Source organism: Phalangium opilio, unplaced genomic scaffold (assembly GCF_054372755.1).
Source record: "Phalangium opilio isolate 3A_F unplaced genomic scaffold, DU_Popi_V2 ptg000070l_1, whole genome shotgun sequence".
Lineage (NCBI taxonomy): Eukaryota > Metazoa > Arthropoda > Arachnida > Opiliones > Phalangiidae > Phalangium > Phalangium opilio.
Window position 1 is genome coordinate 12924640 of NW_028324182.1, and position 15009 is coordinate 12939648.

Consider the following 15009-nt stretch of genomic DNA (forward strand, 5'->3'; position numbering starts at 1 on the left):
TAGATTCCAACCGAAAATAATTCTTCATAAGTACGTACACCTTTCCTCCCACCGCCCACCCCCAACCTCAATAAGACAAAAAAAAATTCTTAATCCGCTTGCTCCTCTCTTCTCTCTTTCTCTCTCTCTCTCCGAAATCACAGATTCCCCCCTGTATCTCCGGGGATGGTCCATCCTCCCCCTTCTCTCCGGCCCGTTGATTGTCCCCCCTCTTTTTCCCGCTTCGCCAAGTTAGTTTTTGCCACCCCCAAATAAAAAGGAGGACATGTGGAGGTCCTATGAAGACCGCTTCGAACCAATTCGAAAAGACAGAAAGGCAGCAACCTGCCGACGAGTAACTACTTAACACGAAATAACTAATATATATACCCAACGCGCATTGTGTTTGGATCATTAACAATCCAAGGAATACCGATTGTACAACGTACCACCACTAAAGAGTTTTGTCTAACCAGGTAAGTTGATAATACCTCTTTTTCTATTTCTCTCTCTCTCTCACCTCTAAACACAAGTTGTATTTAATCGTTCCCAATGGAATTTTATGGTGTTTATTACTATGTGTTGTACGAAAAACATTGGATATGCATATTGCGTGTCGCGTATGTAATGTATAAGACTGTTCGCTAAAAACCTTATCGGAATGAGTTCAGAGTTGCTTAGCTGTTTTTATCGCAAATATTCCAGTGGCCCCTTTGATATAAGATGATATCGTATGATGGCACCCCTTGTTATTTACGGATAGAGACTGATGAAGCTAAACGTGGGTTCTGCCAATGTGATATAATCATTACTCGACCCCCCCCGTCCACTTTTATCGAACGAAGTAAAGTGCCTCTTTCAATGAAGGACATTGAAACTCGTTTTTATTACAGAATGTATTTTGCATAAAATTGAAAAAACCCTCGTATCTCCTATTCTCCTTGCTATACCTAATCCAAGCTACCGCGCGGGTAATGGCACCAGACTCATTTAGGCGTGGAATTTAAAACAGTGTAAGGCAGAATACTGCCAGTTCTTGGAACGTTTAAAAATGCAAGTGTTAAGGTCAAATCTTTCAACAGAATCATAACCTTAAAATTATATTTAAATATACCTACTTTGTGTTTTTAAGAATTTTACATAAACCTTGCCAGTTATCCTTAAGAAAACCTGTTTATTTTGATTTTATGCTGAGATAACTTATTTAGGTAGGTGTTTAACGTTTTTGGACTGTAATGGTTAAATATTATACTGTATAAATAGTGGGAATAATTCGAAGGAAACTATATTTCAAACCAGGATAAAAGGTTTAAAATAAAAAAGAATAAAGAAAACCATTAGATATGTTGAAATTTAAAAAACCCTAAAATATGCAAGTACAATTTTAGAAAAAAAAATGTTTATATATATATTTAAAAAGGATCCATTGTTTTTACGAAGATAAAAAAACATCTTTATAAATGGTTAAAAGGAAGAAGAGAGGCCAAATTTGACCCAAATAAACTAAGGTACCCCGAGTTAATGTTAGATATAAGTAGAGACAAGTTTTTTGCCTCTTTCTATACGAGTATTACTATACAATCACCTTTTCCCGCCTTTCCTTAGCCAAAAAAAAGGTTGGCGCCAGTATATCGAAAAATAGGTCCTTCGCTCCACCCCCTCAAATTTCTCCCCCATTACATTATATTATGCAGAACTTACTGGAGATGAGCAGCCCCTAGGGGCATATATATAGGGGATCCCCCTCCCTTAGCCGTTCTCCCAAATCACAATGTTTTACAGAAACAAGTCTATAATTCATCCCGGCACTTCCGGGTCTCCACGTGCTCCACTCTTTTTCAAATAAAAATCCGCGCAAAACGAGAATTACCAGAAATAAAAACTGGTATTTAATAAGGGTATTTTTATATCGGTACCACCGTAGTAGTTTACTACCGTTAACTTTCACTTACAATTAATTTTTTTTCTTAGACCCACTGTGCCATATTCTTATATTTGATCCCCATTTTTGGTACAAGCCGCGGGTTATATCGACGATCTAGAATTCTAGATAAATATAACGTAAATTGACAATTTAAATTTGGATTAAATCGGCCATGAACTGTTAAGTATCATTAAATTTAATTTACCAGATGTATTGACCATTAAGCGGTGATCACGTCGTGCAAAATTTGGGTTTAACCTTTTCCCACTTTGTTGAATTCATTTAATTAAACAAAAATAAAAAATAATTAAATTAAAATTATCAAAACTCTCTTTCAAGAGATGAAATAATAATTAATAGTAATTATTTTTAGCTTTCTAGTGTACTTAAAAATAAATCGTTTTCATCAGTACTTAATTTTTAATTGGGAAGTGTAATGAGAAATTAGAAATTAATGAATATTTGATCAAGCGTGATGTTTATTAGTCGTATCAAAAATTTCGTATTTCTTTCATCTTCTTTTTTACGTAATATTTATTTGGGAGAATGGGAGCGTTAAGGATGGTCCAATATCGGGATAAGATTAAGATGGGCGCGAGAGAAACGCGTATAATGGTTAAAAAAAACGCCCGCTTTTGTTAACTATATTTTTTTCTTGTATTTTGGATTCGTTTCAGTGGATAGTTTTCCTTCTTCCCGCTTCTAGGTAAAGTAAAAAAAAACAGAAGAGAGAAAGAAAGATTCGTCCCTTCAAAAGACAAAAACGTTTCACAATGAGGAACCTAAGATCCCTCTGTTGCGCCGTACTTCTACTGACGTTGGGTAAATAACAATATCACATTTATTACATATCCTGTCAAGCGTAACTTTAACATTAATACTTAACTTGAACCTTAAGCCTAAATTATTACGGGATTAAAATCGAAATAATTTACCCAAATGATTCAGCTAATAAGAAATCAATTGAAATCAATAGAATTGAACAATATCTCCACGCTTGCTACCAAGTACTGGCAGTGGTACTAAAAACAAATGATTACTTATGAAAGATACCAACAAATAAAGGCAGTAAATAGACAGCCGAATGTAGTTTAGTCGCCATTTTCCAAGATGGCCGCTGATAAAAATAGCCTCTCTAGTACTTGCCAACTAGATTCGGCGTCATAGGTCAAGAAGAGGTTTTCATAGATATAGTAATCAGTCAATGACCGAGTGGATTAATCGCCCCTAGAATCACAGACTTGGGTTTATTAGTTTAATTAATTTACCCTAATTAAAATCCCGTAACTGAAAGCTAAGCCTAGCTTATCTGATTAACAATGGCCGATTTTAGAAGCAAATAACGTCTAAAAATCCTCCCATTGTTTTCAAAAATTAAAGGCCACCCAGAGATTTTGTAGATTAAACCAACAAATACCTATAATAATAAACTAGAAAATTAGGGCAAAGCGGCGTCGAGCTTTGAATTTTAAAATAAAAATTAAATTCAATTGTTATTCAACAACCATAAAGCAGCACGGTCTAATGAATTTTTACATAATCTAAAAAAAAATGAGAAGCGAGATATCCCGTAGATATTTTTTATCCTGACTCAAGTAATGAGGAAAAAAATATCCAATAATTATTCCCCTTGAAAATTAATTCGGAAAACATTCAATATAAAATCACCCACGGTAAATTTTTCTAACATAACTTACTAATCAAAATAAAAACAAAAGCTATTTTTACTTTAAATAAATTTTAGCCTTCAAGATATATGGTATTATATTTATATAAAATAAAAACAAGTTGGTTTTCCCTTCAAAAAAACAATGTTTTTCCTCTTACATTAAAAAAAAACTCGGGTCCAAAATGTCTGACCCAAATTTATGTATTTCTAAAATTAAGGCCAATATATATCTATAAATATAAGAATATAATACCGATTCTTTTTCTTTATTTTTTATATTTCATTTTAAACGTTGAAAAACAGAGCCTAAGGTAATTTCCCACCATCACCCAAACTCGTACCTTTAATATTAAAAACATTTCTTCTTTAATATATATTTTTCTAATTAGAATTTGGCGTGCGTGATATTAATACTAAAATAAAATTAGTTGTAACTTAAACTGGTTTAGCTTAATTTAGAAAAAGAAACAGAAAAAGTTACCCCAACCTAGTTAAATGTCTCTTTTTTTTTAATCAAAATTATTGCGTAATTAACTCCGTCCGGAATTACGTAATTCTTAATCAGTTCTAGCCTAAGGATTATTTAAGCAATTTTTCCCTAATTTTTGCAGTTATTCGAAGGACCAGGTTCCTATATGTACCCGGAAGTTAACTATATATCCGCTACGTTTATCTTCTTTTTACCTAGGTTAAATATTTTTAAAGATAAATGTTTTGAATTTCCAAAAAAAAAGAAAAATTATTTTTTTAAAGTGATTGTGACTAGATTATAAAAATGTCGTAACCTTAAAAATGTGTCAAAGTTTGAGATAACGGTCATGGGTCGTAGGTATCGATATCTTTTGATCTCAATATTATTTAAATTAGAATTAAATTAATTATTAAACGTATAAGGCGTCAGAAAGGGATTTAAATTGAAATATTCAATTGTTGGAGTTAGTTCTTTATTTAATTTAGAGGGCGTATAAATCGTGTCACTATCACTTTAAAAATACATACCTACATTCAAAATGTCCCAGATATTTTATTTTAAAATGGGTATTATTTTTATTTTATCATAATCTATCGTGCGAGTTAAGAATAGCTGACAAAAATCCCCGTTATTATATCTATGCAGCTGCATTTAGAATAGGAAGCTTAAATTCCACTTCCTCGTTTAAGTCAGGAAGGTCCAAAAATAGTCTCTTTCTCTTTATAAAGGTCCGATATAGAATTACGAAAAAAAAAAATTTTTTTTTCATAATCTCCCTGCACAAGTCCGTTTTTCCTCCCAGCCTTATTGGCTGGCTATATAGACGATATTACGCTTGACTGGGTATTTTGAAATTGAATATATTTAAATGTATTCTAAATTTAAAATCTTTTAAACAGGTTCGGCGTACGCCGAAAAAAGTGACGAAGCCGGAATGGTAAGTTAAAGACACGCAATCTTATACCAAAAATAAGTTAATAAAACCCCGATCAAAACTCGTATTTAACGCAAAGATATACTAAAAGATTCAACTAATTTGAATATAAAAAAGGGTTTGTCCTTGGCGAGGGTTAGCGGAAGAAACGTTTACTTCCACGGACAAACACTATTACCTAAATAAGAATGCTTTTAAATGCTAAAAATCGTCGGAAACAAAAAGCTTTTAAAAATGAATTAAAGTTTAAAATAAATAAAATACCTCCTAAAAAAATGAAATTATTTTTTTTTTTAAATTTCTAAGAACCTAACCTAAAATTAAGCAATCAAATTGAAACCGAAAAATCACTAAGGCGTAAAGAGGAAAGTCACTAAGCTAAAATAAAGGACCCGTTCCCCTTCTCTCTTTTTGAAATAAATAAAAAAAAAATAGTAACAAAATTAACGCCTTTGTAACGAAAGACAAAAAAAATGCCCATAAAAATCTTTCCTTTTAAATTTCCAGTTAAATAACCAATCGGGTCATTTCTATCGAGATGTTTTTCCTTCGCTTACATAATATAAATAAATTTAAATACCCTCGTATTAATACGTAATAAACAATTGTTTTTAACTACTAAACTTCAAGGAAAATGATATTATAACGCGTTAAAAGACCCTTGGGTCAAAAATCTTTCGAGGAATAACGAAAAACAAATCGAGGCAATAGAAAGAACTATTTCATGTGGAAAAACAACGATAGAAATGATGGGGGTAAAGGAGAGGGTGCTAGAAGGGGAGTTAGTCATCGTATCAAACAAATTCTTACGTAGCTGAGGTTGTTGAACCAGTTCTAAGATCCTTCTCTCTACGCTACAAAGCGAGGGAAAAATAAAAAGGTTTTCTGGGGCTTCAAATTTATTTTTTTTATTCTTGGCTAGTGTATTTCGCATCGATGAATATTCTTTAGTGAACCACTAACCCAGACCTGATTTCATTCCCCGTGTTTTAATACGCCTTACATTATTATTATGTAAGCTCGACAAACGCCTAGCTGATAAAAGGATGCTACGAAAAATCTTTCCCTCTTCTTCTTCAACTTATTTACTATATAGGCCTTGTCGTGTTCTTTTTATAGGCGCTAATTTTACTAAACTAAATACTTGAAATATTTTCAAACGTTTCAAAAGAAAAAAAATGTGCCCTTGTTTATTTTTTAAAAATGTTTTTGATAGAAATATTCCAACAAATCAATCTATAATTTATGAATTAGACCAAAAGGCTTAGGAATGGAAATAATGCCTCCAAAGAGGATGAAACTCGGTATATTTAAAGGGTTAAAGAAATCAAGGCTAGGTTAAATAACAAATTGGAATGGGGCAGTCTCAGCAAGGGTCCATAACCCCCTTTTTTCGTTTCTTTTTGTTAATTGAACTACCCTACGCTTAACACTCGCAAAAGGATAAAAACAATAAAATAAAATATAAAAAAAAGAAACCCAAAAGAATGGTGGTGGTATCTATCTAGCCTCCTTTCGCTCTCCTTCTCTCTCCTATCTAGCTTTAATTGACTTAAGATCGTTTGCTACAGATAAAGAGCGAATCTCTTTTCTTCTCGAAATGGGACGTGTTAATTATGAGGCTGGGCTTTTTAGTGGGAGAAGATTTGCTAACGTTTTTTTTCCTTTCTCTCTTTTTTTTTTATTTTGGCTTTTGGGAACTAGGCAAGCTTGAAAGGGAAATAACTGCTAGAAATTATATATTTGTACAATGGGAATGGCTGGAGGTATATTTTTCTCTTATTGTCTATATTTGTGTTTAGGGAGCGCGTTAAGGTCGCGAGGTTTTTGATCCTTATTAACGAAAGAAAAGGGGGAAGGTGCTTATGATTATAGGTTAAATAACCTTTAACGAATTGAGGTTTTCTCTACGGGTGACTTTCCTCGTTAAACTTTGGTTCATAAATTTTAATTTTGGGTAAATTCTTCACGGTACTTTTTGGTTATGTTATTTTTTCACGGTTAAAAAAAGCATTTTGTTTCCGAGGTGAAGAGTTCCCGAAAATCAGGCATTCCGTCCACCTTTGTTCCCGATCCGCAGGGTTCCGGTTATATGTTAGCCTTCCCTATGGACGAGTCTGGTATCGTTGCCGCCGAGTCCGCTCCCCAAGTCGCCCAAGTTGTTTTACCAGAAGGCGCCGCCGAAGCCATCGTGGAAGAAGCTAAAAAGGAGGGTGTCATCCCAGCTGACGCCACTCCCGTTAGCACCCAAGCCACTGAGGAGAAAAAGGAGGAAGTTCCTTCGACTCAGGCACCATCTACTCCAAAGCCAACAACTACCACAACCAAAGCTCCCTACAAGCCTCCTAGTGAAGCCGACAGACGTCGCAAGATCGAAGAGATGAGGAAGATCTTGGGTCTCCCCCCGACCGGAACCAAGCCCAAGTACGTTCCTCCGGAAAAACCAAAATCCATCTTGCCCACCCTTCTCTTGAAGGCCGCCCTCCCCAAGTTGCACAACACTCATTCCCGATTAGCCGAGATGTTGCCCATCCCCTTGTCGCTCATGAGGAGATCCGATTCCGGAAGCGATTCCCAAGGAGCGGGACCACGTATCGCTGTCCTCTCCAACATCCTACAAACTGCTTCGGCTTTTATGAGGAGGGCAATTTTGGAAGACGAAGCCGATGTACAAAACGTCCGAGGAGGCAAGAGAAACCCCAAGTCAAAGAACTCAATAAAGGATGAAATGATGATGTTGTTAGATGATGATAAATTAAAGAACATACTATCGGGAGACAAGGATGACGACGATGACGATGATGACCTTCCATTCCTCCCATTCCCTCGTCCATTCCCAGTACCATTCAGACTACCATTTGGTCGCGGAGGTTCCCCACCACAAATGCCTTTTGGACTACCTCGTCACCCCAGCATGGGACCAATGGGACCACATAGAATGCCACCTATGATTCAATCCAGGTCTTTCCCCAGGATCCCAATGCACCCAAGTCAATACCCACCGAGGCCCGTACCTTTCCATCAACCCATGATGATGCCTCAACCTTTCCACTTCCAATCTCAACACCCAATGCACGCTCAATCCGGCCCAGTTTTCGCGCCATACCATCAACCCCAACAACAAATCCTTTTGGTGATTCCACAAAGGGCTCCTCAACCACCACCACAACACGTTCAATTCGTTCCTCAACACTACCCGGTGCCGATGGCTCACCCTAGCATGCACTACGACCAAATGCAAGCTGCCAGTCATCACGTTCCTAGCCCAGTTCAACCAGTTCTCGTCATGTTGCACCCAATGGCCGTTCCACAACACATGTACCGACCCCAAGTACAATTCAGACAACCTCCCAGCATGGAATACCGACACGCTCCCAGCATGGAATACCGTCATGCCCCCAACATGGAGTACAGAAACGCTCCTGATGATGAAATCGACGAGAGAGAATTGGGAAACGATTCTAACGAAGGACCTCAAGAATCACCTCGTTTCGTCATGTTGGTCGATAACTCCGTAGGGCCAAGTCCCCGTGGTATGCCTCAATTCCCCCAACCGCGGGCAAATCAAGCCCAAATCATTTCTCCCCTGCGCAAGATGCAAATCATCCGGGAAATCATCATGGCTAGACAATCGGCGCCTTCGGGTCCTCGATCCCCTATCATGGCCTCTCATAGTCAAGGAAATTCCATCTTCCCCTTCCACCCACCAGTCCCCAGGTTGGTCCCCAAGATGATGGCCGAACTAAGACAGAAGACCGGAGAACGATTGGCTGCTTCCATGCTCAGACCAATCTTTCTTCCAGCTGGTTTGTAGATAATTGAACTTTTAAAAGATTCCTTCGCGCTACAACATCAGACGAAAATGCTGATAAAAGATGAAGAGAAGAACGTGATTTTTTAAAAAATGAATATTTTCTGTCCCTGGTCCTTAAGTGTTTCGTGTATCAAACTTTTCTTTAAAAAAACAAATCGAGATGTAAGTTGGTTTCTTGACGGTCAAAATTTAAATTCTCTCGCCCATTTCACCACAAGTGTTTTATATAAATATCAGTTTTCCCACCTTAACAATTTGATTTGTCACTATAGCAAACTGTAATCTCGAGAAAAAAAAAGAAAATGAAGTCTTCCGTCGGTGTCTGAAAAATTGTGGTTGTCTTACTATCCTATTTTTGTACAGTATTTCCGCGTTAATTTTTTTATATAAATATATGGAGTTTAGTTTTTACGAAAAATAAAAAAACAAAACTAAATAAACAACAATCGCGATCTCTCGAATACGTTCAATAAAAATCTATTTTTTACAAAAAAAATGTTGACCACGTTTTCTTAGGTAGTTTGGGATATAAAGGGGGAAAATGTACGGTATAAATAAGAACAACTTGGTTCCAATACACCAGAAACTCTTGGCAAGCGCAGGGCCATTACCTGAATCAAAAAACTCGATAACGATAAATATAAAAAGCCCGCTAAAGGATAAAGGAACCCAGTATTAACAATTCAGGCGGTAGAAAATGGGGTTGAGATTATCCGGTTTTTCCACCACGAAGAAAAATAACATCCCATTTAGAGACAAGCTCATAGATTGTTCCCTTTAGTCTTAAAGGGTTAAGTTCTCACTATTCTTTCAAAAGATACGGTTCCATAAAGGTGAAAGTACCTAAAAGTCAATCTTATGCTTGCATCTATTAATTTAGTATTGTATAAAATTTTCAAGATGATATATTGTACTTGGGTAGCTCTCCTGTTGGACTATTGTTGCTAAAGGTAAGTGTTCTACATAGTTTTTGGAGTAAGAGAAGGAAAGCCGATGGTCGCATCAAAGGTACACAATGTACGAAACAGATGCCCTAGAAGGCATGATACAACGCGAACTTGACTATCTACATCACGCTCTGAAATATCCCTCTTAAACCCAAATCATACCAAAAAAAAAAATAAAAAGAAAAAGATAAAGAATTCAAATTTGCAGAAATCGTCGTAAAACATTAATTCCCATTTTTTTTCCACCCACACTCGAGTGCTCCTTATAAAAGTGTAACTGGCCACATCATCTCTTATCCTTTTTCTTTTCTCTTCGGCTTCAACAAAAAGCAAAGAGTAAGAGAGAGAGAGAAAGAGAGAGAGAGAGAGAAAGAGAGAGAGAGAGAGAAAGAGAGAGAGAGAGATTTCGACGACAGATGGACTTGTTAAAAAATGGAGAGAGAATTCCGGAGTTGGTTTTAGATATCGCCAAATATCTTAAAGAAAACCGAGGGAGGAGAAAGAGGGTAGGTATATTCTACGATGATAGTGGGATGCCAAGTTTTATACAAATCGTCCCCAATGAAAAAGCGAGTTTCGTAAGGGACCCATAATGCATCACTTGTCTCTGGCCAAACCATTTATTTCGCTCTCGCGGAGTTCAAAAACGAGATAAAAAAGAGCTCGACTTAGAAACGAAAAAAAAAAGAAGAAAAAAGGCAGAGCGTAGTGGTTTTCCAAGCCTAGACTCCATTATCTCTCAAAGACTAAAAAAAATATAGCCCGGTCTATCTTAATGCTATGTTAGGGACTTACCCCGTCTCCTACACTCTCCGCTCCTTGGGCGACGAATATACACTTCGTTAAAGATTGTCTTCTCTTCCCTCTTCTCACATGCACATGCACCACGGTGAAGAATATTCTGCATAAATAGATGCCTCCGTCAGCGACGTTAAGGGCATTCATTTCTCGCGAGTCACATACTCCTAGACTCTCCCTCAGCTTCTTTCGGACATTTTTTCTTCGTTCACCGAAGTTTTAGACTTTAAATTTAAGGCTGTGCCTGGCCAATGGAAAGATAAGCTCCAAACGGTGCAGTCCTGAAAAAAAAAAAGTAAAAAAAAAGAAAGATTTCGTTAGGCCCAGTTGAACGGAAGCTATGCAAAAATGTAGATAAGTTAGGTCAAGGCCTACTATAGCTTTAAGCACTGTGCAAAAAAAATCCCTTTATTGCTACTTTGAATTATCCATAATTACTCATTTAGATAATAGTTGATGCAGTTGAAATAAATTAAAAACTTTTTCAATATTTCTAACTGTAGGCCTATATCACAGTTTTATTTTATAAGTCATACCGACTTCTTCCATTTGCATGCAGACAAAATAAGCCACAGTGTAGTAAAATTTAGGCTTACTAGACACACATTTTTCTTCATTGACCTTTTTAACGAAAATTAAAGGCCTAATTCCAATGGGGTTATTTCTTGGAAGCGTACCACCACCACCACCCTTAATAATACAAGTTCATTTTATGTAAGGCTAGTTAATCAATACTGCTACGTTACTAAAGCGAACTTATTTACATAGTAACTTCGTTTAGCTGCAAAACGGATACAAGTCGCCCACTTTACTTAGAGAGGATACACTTTATCCATATTAATTTTCTGCCCGTAATCTAATCTCGTTACATGTATGGATAGTAAAATAAAAAACTAAGCTAAAAGATAGACCGGCCAACGTTATTACTATTTCCATCGCTTTCATTAATGCTCCGCTCTTCCAGGCTTACGTAACAAAGCGAGTTTCCGCTTAGTAAAAGAAAGAAAAAAAAAGGAAGCAAGTTCACGGTTGCTAAGCAGATAAGTATCAAAGCAGGCGTTACCTAACTGAGGTAAAAAGAATACCGAGTCTACGCCGGACCCTAATGCGTTTTTGATATTATTCCAAAAACAAAGATAAATTCAGGAGAATAATAAAAAAAAAATTCTATATATAGTTCATCCCAATTTAGGATTGCAACGAGAATAATCGTTTAATAACGTTATTTGTACACTCGAATGTGGTATTTTAAGTATGAGATGGAAGCTACGCAAATACAGACTTAGAATGACCCTTTTCCACTGAAACTTTGACCTTTTATACGATAGAAATTTACACCTTTTCAAGAATATTGAAAGATAGATCCATACGTAGTTTAATTTAAAAAGATCATTTCATTATATTTTAAAATTATTTCGTGGGGTTTTTTTGTGTGTGAATTTTTCTCACCGCCTAACTCGAGTAATAACCTGACCCATTTGCAAATAAGTCATGGCAGAAACGGCACCCCACGTTGATTATCAAAGACCTCTAACACTGTAAAAGGCCGATACCCGCCATGCATGGCCTTCTCACAGTTTATTATTTACAAGACAGTAATATACGAGCGTCATCTTAAAAAACGCAAAACTGTAGCGCAAGAAGCGGGATGGAGAGAGAAAAACATAGATGGCGGCGAAATTTTTGGGGTACAAATGAAGATTAACGACAACGGCATTATTAGGGCGGAAAATTTCTCGTTATTAAAATTTCTTTGGCGCGCGACTGACTTTCGTGCCCTTCCCCAAAAATTGACGTTAAAACTACTTTCTCATTTTCTCTTTATTCTTTATTAATTACGGCCAAGAGATTTCTAGAAACTCAAAGAGTTCAAAAAAGGACGTACGAACTAAGCGCCAAGAAGGGAGTATTATACAACAGCCTTTTTCTTCAAAACAAAAAGGACAAAATTTGAATTAAGAAATAGTATCGTTTCCACTCGGAAAAACTAATAGGATGGGACTTTCCAATTTTAATTGCTTTATACTTAATTTATGCGTAGAAAAACTCTCTTAAAAACCCCATACATGTATGAACTGGAAGAACCATTTTGGGCGGGAATCTCATCTTAGCTCGCTTAAAACTCTGCGGTTTATGGAAAACTCATCAAACAAAAGGGGAAAAATTAAAACGAAAATTCAAAATGGAAATACTTTCGGCCGCGGGAGTTTCCCAGAAGTATGTTTTTTTGAAATCATCGTTTACAATTATTCTTCACAGCTCTTCCTTCCTCGCCAATTAATTCCGGAATTCAATTAGTACGGAGAAATTTCTGATAACTTCTCACTAATTCATTTCAGAGTGTATAGGTATAAAATTTTTACGAGAGACTCAATCGCGTGTATTTCTAAGCCTGAACAGTTTCGGAAAGTGTTTGAAAATTTCCCAAGTTCAGAAAGCCGAAATTATTAAAATGAAAATGTACAAAAGGCTTGGCCTAACGCGATGTCGGAGGAGGGAGGGGCGAAACGGGGGGATGGAAAAGGTTCGTGAAAAGAAAAGAATGAGAAGTTTTGCCGGGAAATAAAGCTAGAAGAGAGAGAGAGAGAGAGAGAGAGAGAGAGAGAGAGAGAGAGAGAGAGAGAGAGAGAGAGAGAGAGAGAGAGAGAGAGAGAGAGAGAGAGAGAGAGAGAGAGAGAGAGAGAGAGAGAGAGAGAGAGAGAGAGCAAGCGAGAGAGAGAAAGAGCGAGCGAGAGAGAAGATGAACGAGCAGAAGCGAACGAACGCAAAAGGTTTGGCGGACCGGAAAACTCTTGATAGCCCGGGTTTCTGGAATGGTCTTAAAAGACGGACAATGAAGCCAGAAGATAAAACTAAGGAGGTGAATGGAGGATGAAGGAAGAAAGAGAAGGAGGTAGCCATCCTGGGATTTCTTAGTCTAACAATACCCACTGAACTATGGCTAAATTATTACGTTGAAGCGTTTAGTAAGGGATGGGCACTACCGTATTTATATATCCAGCTAGAGAGCGATCGTATTCCACGGATAGTTGCTTCTTCCCGGCGTCCAACGTCTCCCTATAAATGTTTCTCGAGACGAGACGACTCCGATTTCCACCGGGGGAATGTCACGTTCGAGGAAAACCCGGGAATGAAGGTAAATCCCGAAAGGATCTAACATGATACTTACCATTTCGGTCTTTCGTTTCATTCCCGAATTCAACGAGTACAAATTAAGAGTCAATAGCCTCTTTCGCTTAACTCTCGAGCGAACGAACGAATGAAAAGCCTAGAGGACCACGCGAGTTTGGATAAGCGTAGAAGTCCAGGGCAAAGTGGGTGGCCGCGGAATCTAATAAGGGTACAAGGCGTCCGGCAGTTAAGATTGGGAGGTCACAGAGTTCTAGTTTGTGGGTGGGTACGGTTCCGTAATCCGAGTTATTACGCATAATTTTCAAATATTCCCTCGTTATCTCTGTCGGGAACCTCGTCTATCGTCGTTTTCTCTTTGCGCTACCGTATACGACAAAATTGGCTTTCCCAACCGAGAAATAAAATTTCCATTTAAAGGGTGCTTTAATTTTACGAGTTGCTCCTTTAATATGTTTGAACAAATTTTTATCCTTGGAATTTCATCTCTCTCTTTTTTTACTTTTAATTTATGGTTGGTAAGGACTCGACTCATTTTCTAAATATTATTCATTTAAGTACAAGGAGATATGCAAATTTTATATTTCACTTAGGTAGACTTCGTTAAGATGATAATAAAGCTAATATAAACCAATATAACTCTAATTTAAATACGCCTAAGTACCTAAAGTAATTCCATAGAGGAATAAGATGTCTTCTAACTTAAAGAATTAAAGTTTTGAACAGGTAAAATTTAAATATTTATTAACTTATTTAAATAATAAAGAAGGTAGGAAAACATTTATTTACCTCTAAGAAATGTTCATATAACGATCCTACATTCAGGGGCAAAAATTCCCATACATTTCCTACAAGCCCCTGTAGAAATGTTGCACCCGCAACACACGCGTGTTCACGGAAAAGCAACCATTTAGGCGCAATACAATTCCCGCCATTTATTTTTCAATAAGAGCCTGTAGAAATATTCCACCCACGGAAGCCCACGGATAAAACAACCCGCCAAAAACTATTATACACTACCTCATTAAATTAGAAACGCGATAAATTACGCTTGGAATAATAAAACAAAAATTATACATGCTAATAACGATAATCATTTAAAGTTTACACGATCAAGAGAGGATATTGTCTAAGGAAAAGATACGGGCCGTCTACTCCGGTTAAACGTATAAAGTATATTCTTGGAGGAATGATTAATAAACCGTTCTCTTAACGAGTAAATAAATTTTGTTTTATACTGTACCGGGTAAGACAGAAAAGAAAAGAGTAGGATTAAAAATTGGCCTAATTATGTAAAGTCGCGCCCATTTTCCATTAACCAAGGAGTAATCTATTAAACTGGA

The 15009-nt window shown here is 36.8% G+C and overlaps 1 protein-coding gene across 2 annotated transcripts; it reads left to right on the forward strand.

The window, feature by feature from the left end:
• Positions 1-160: 160 nt before the first annotated feature.
• LOC149661752 (uncharacterized) lies at positions 161-9288 on the forward strand. 2 transcript variants are annotated; one of them, XM_089843712.1, is made up of 4 exons: positions 161-455; positions 2581-2725; positions 4944-4981; positions 7005-9288. In XM_089843712.1, the coding sequence occupies exons 2-4, from the start codon at positions 2677-2679 to the stop codon at positions 8790-8792; spliced, it is 1875 nt and encodes a 624-aa protein (XP_089699838.1). In that variant the 5' UTR covers positions 161-455; positions 2581-2676; the 3' UTR covers positions 8793-9288. The 2 variants fall into 2 exon arrangements, with proteins under 2 accessions (XP_089699838.1, XP_089699839.1); XM_089843713.1 differs by having other exon boundaries at positions 163-455; positions 7059-9288.
• The last annotated feature ends 5721 nt before the right edge of the window (positions 9289-15009 follow it).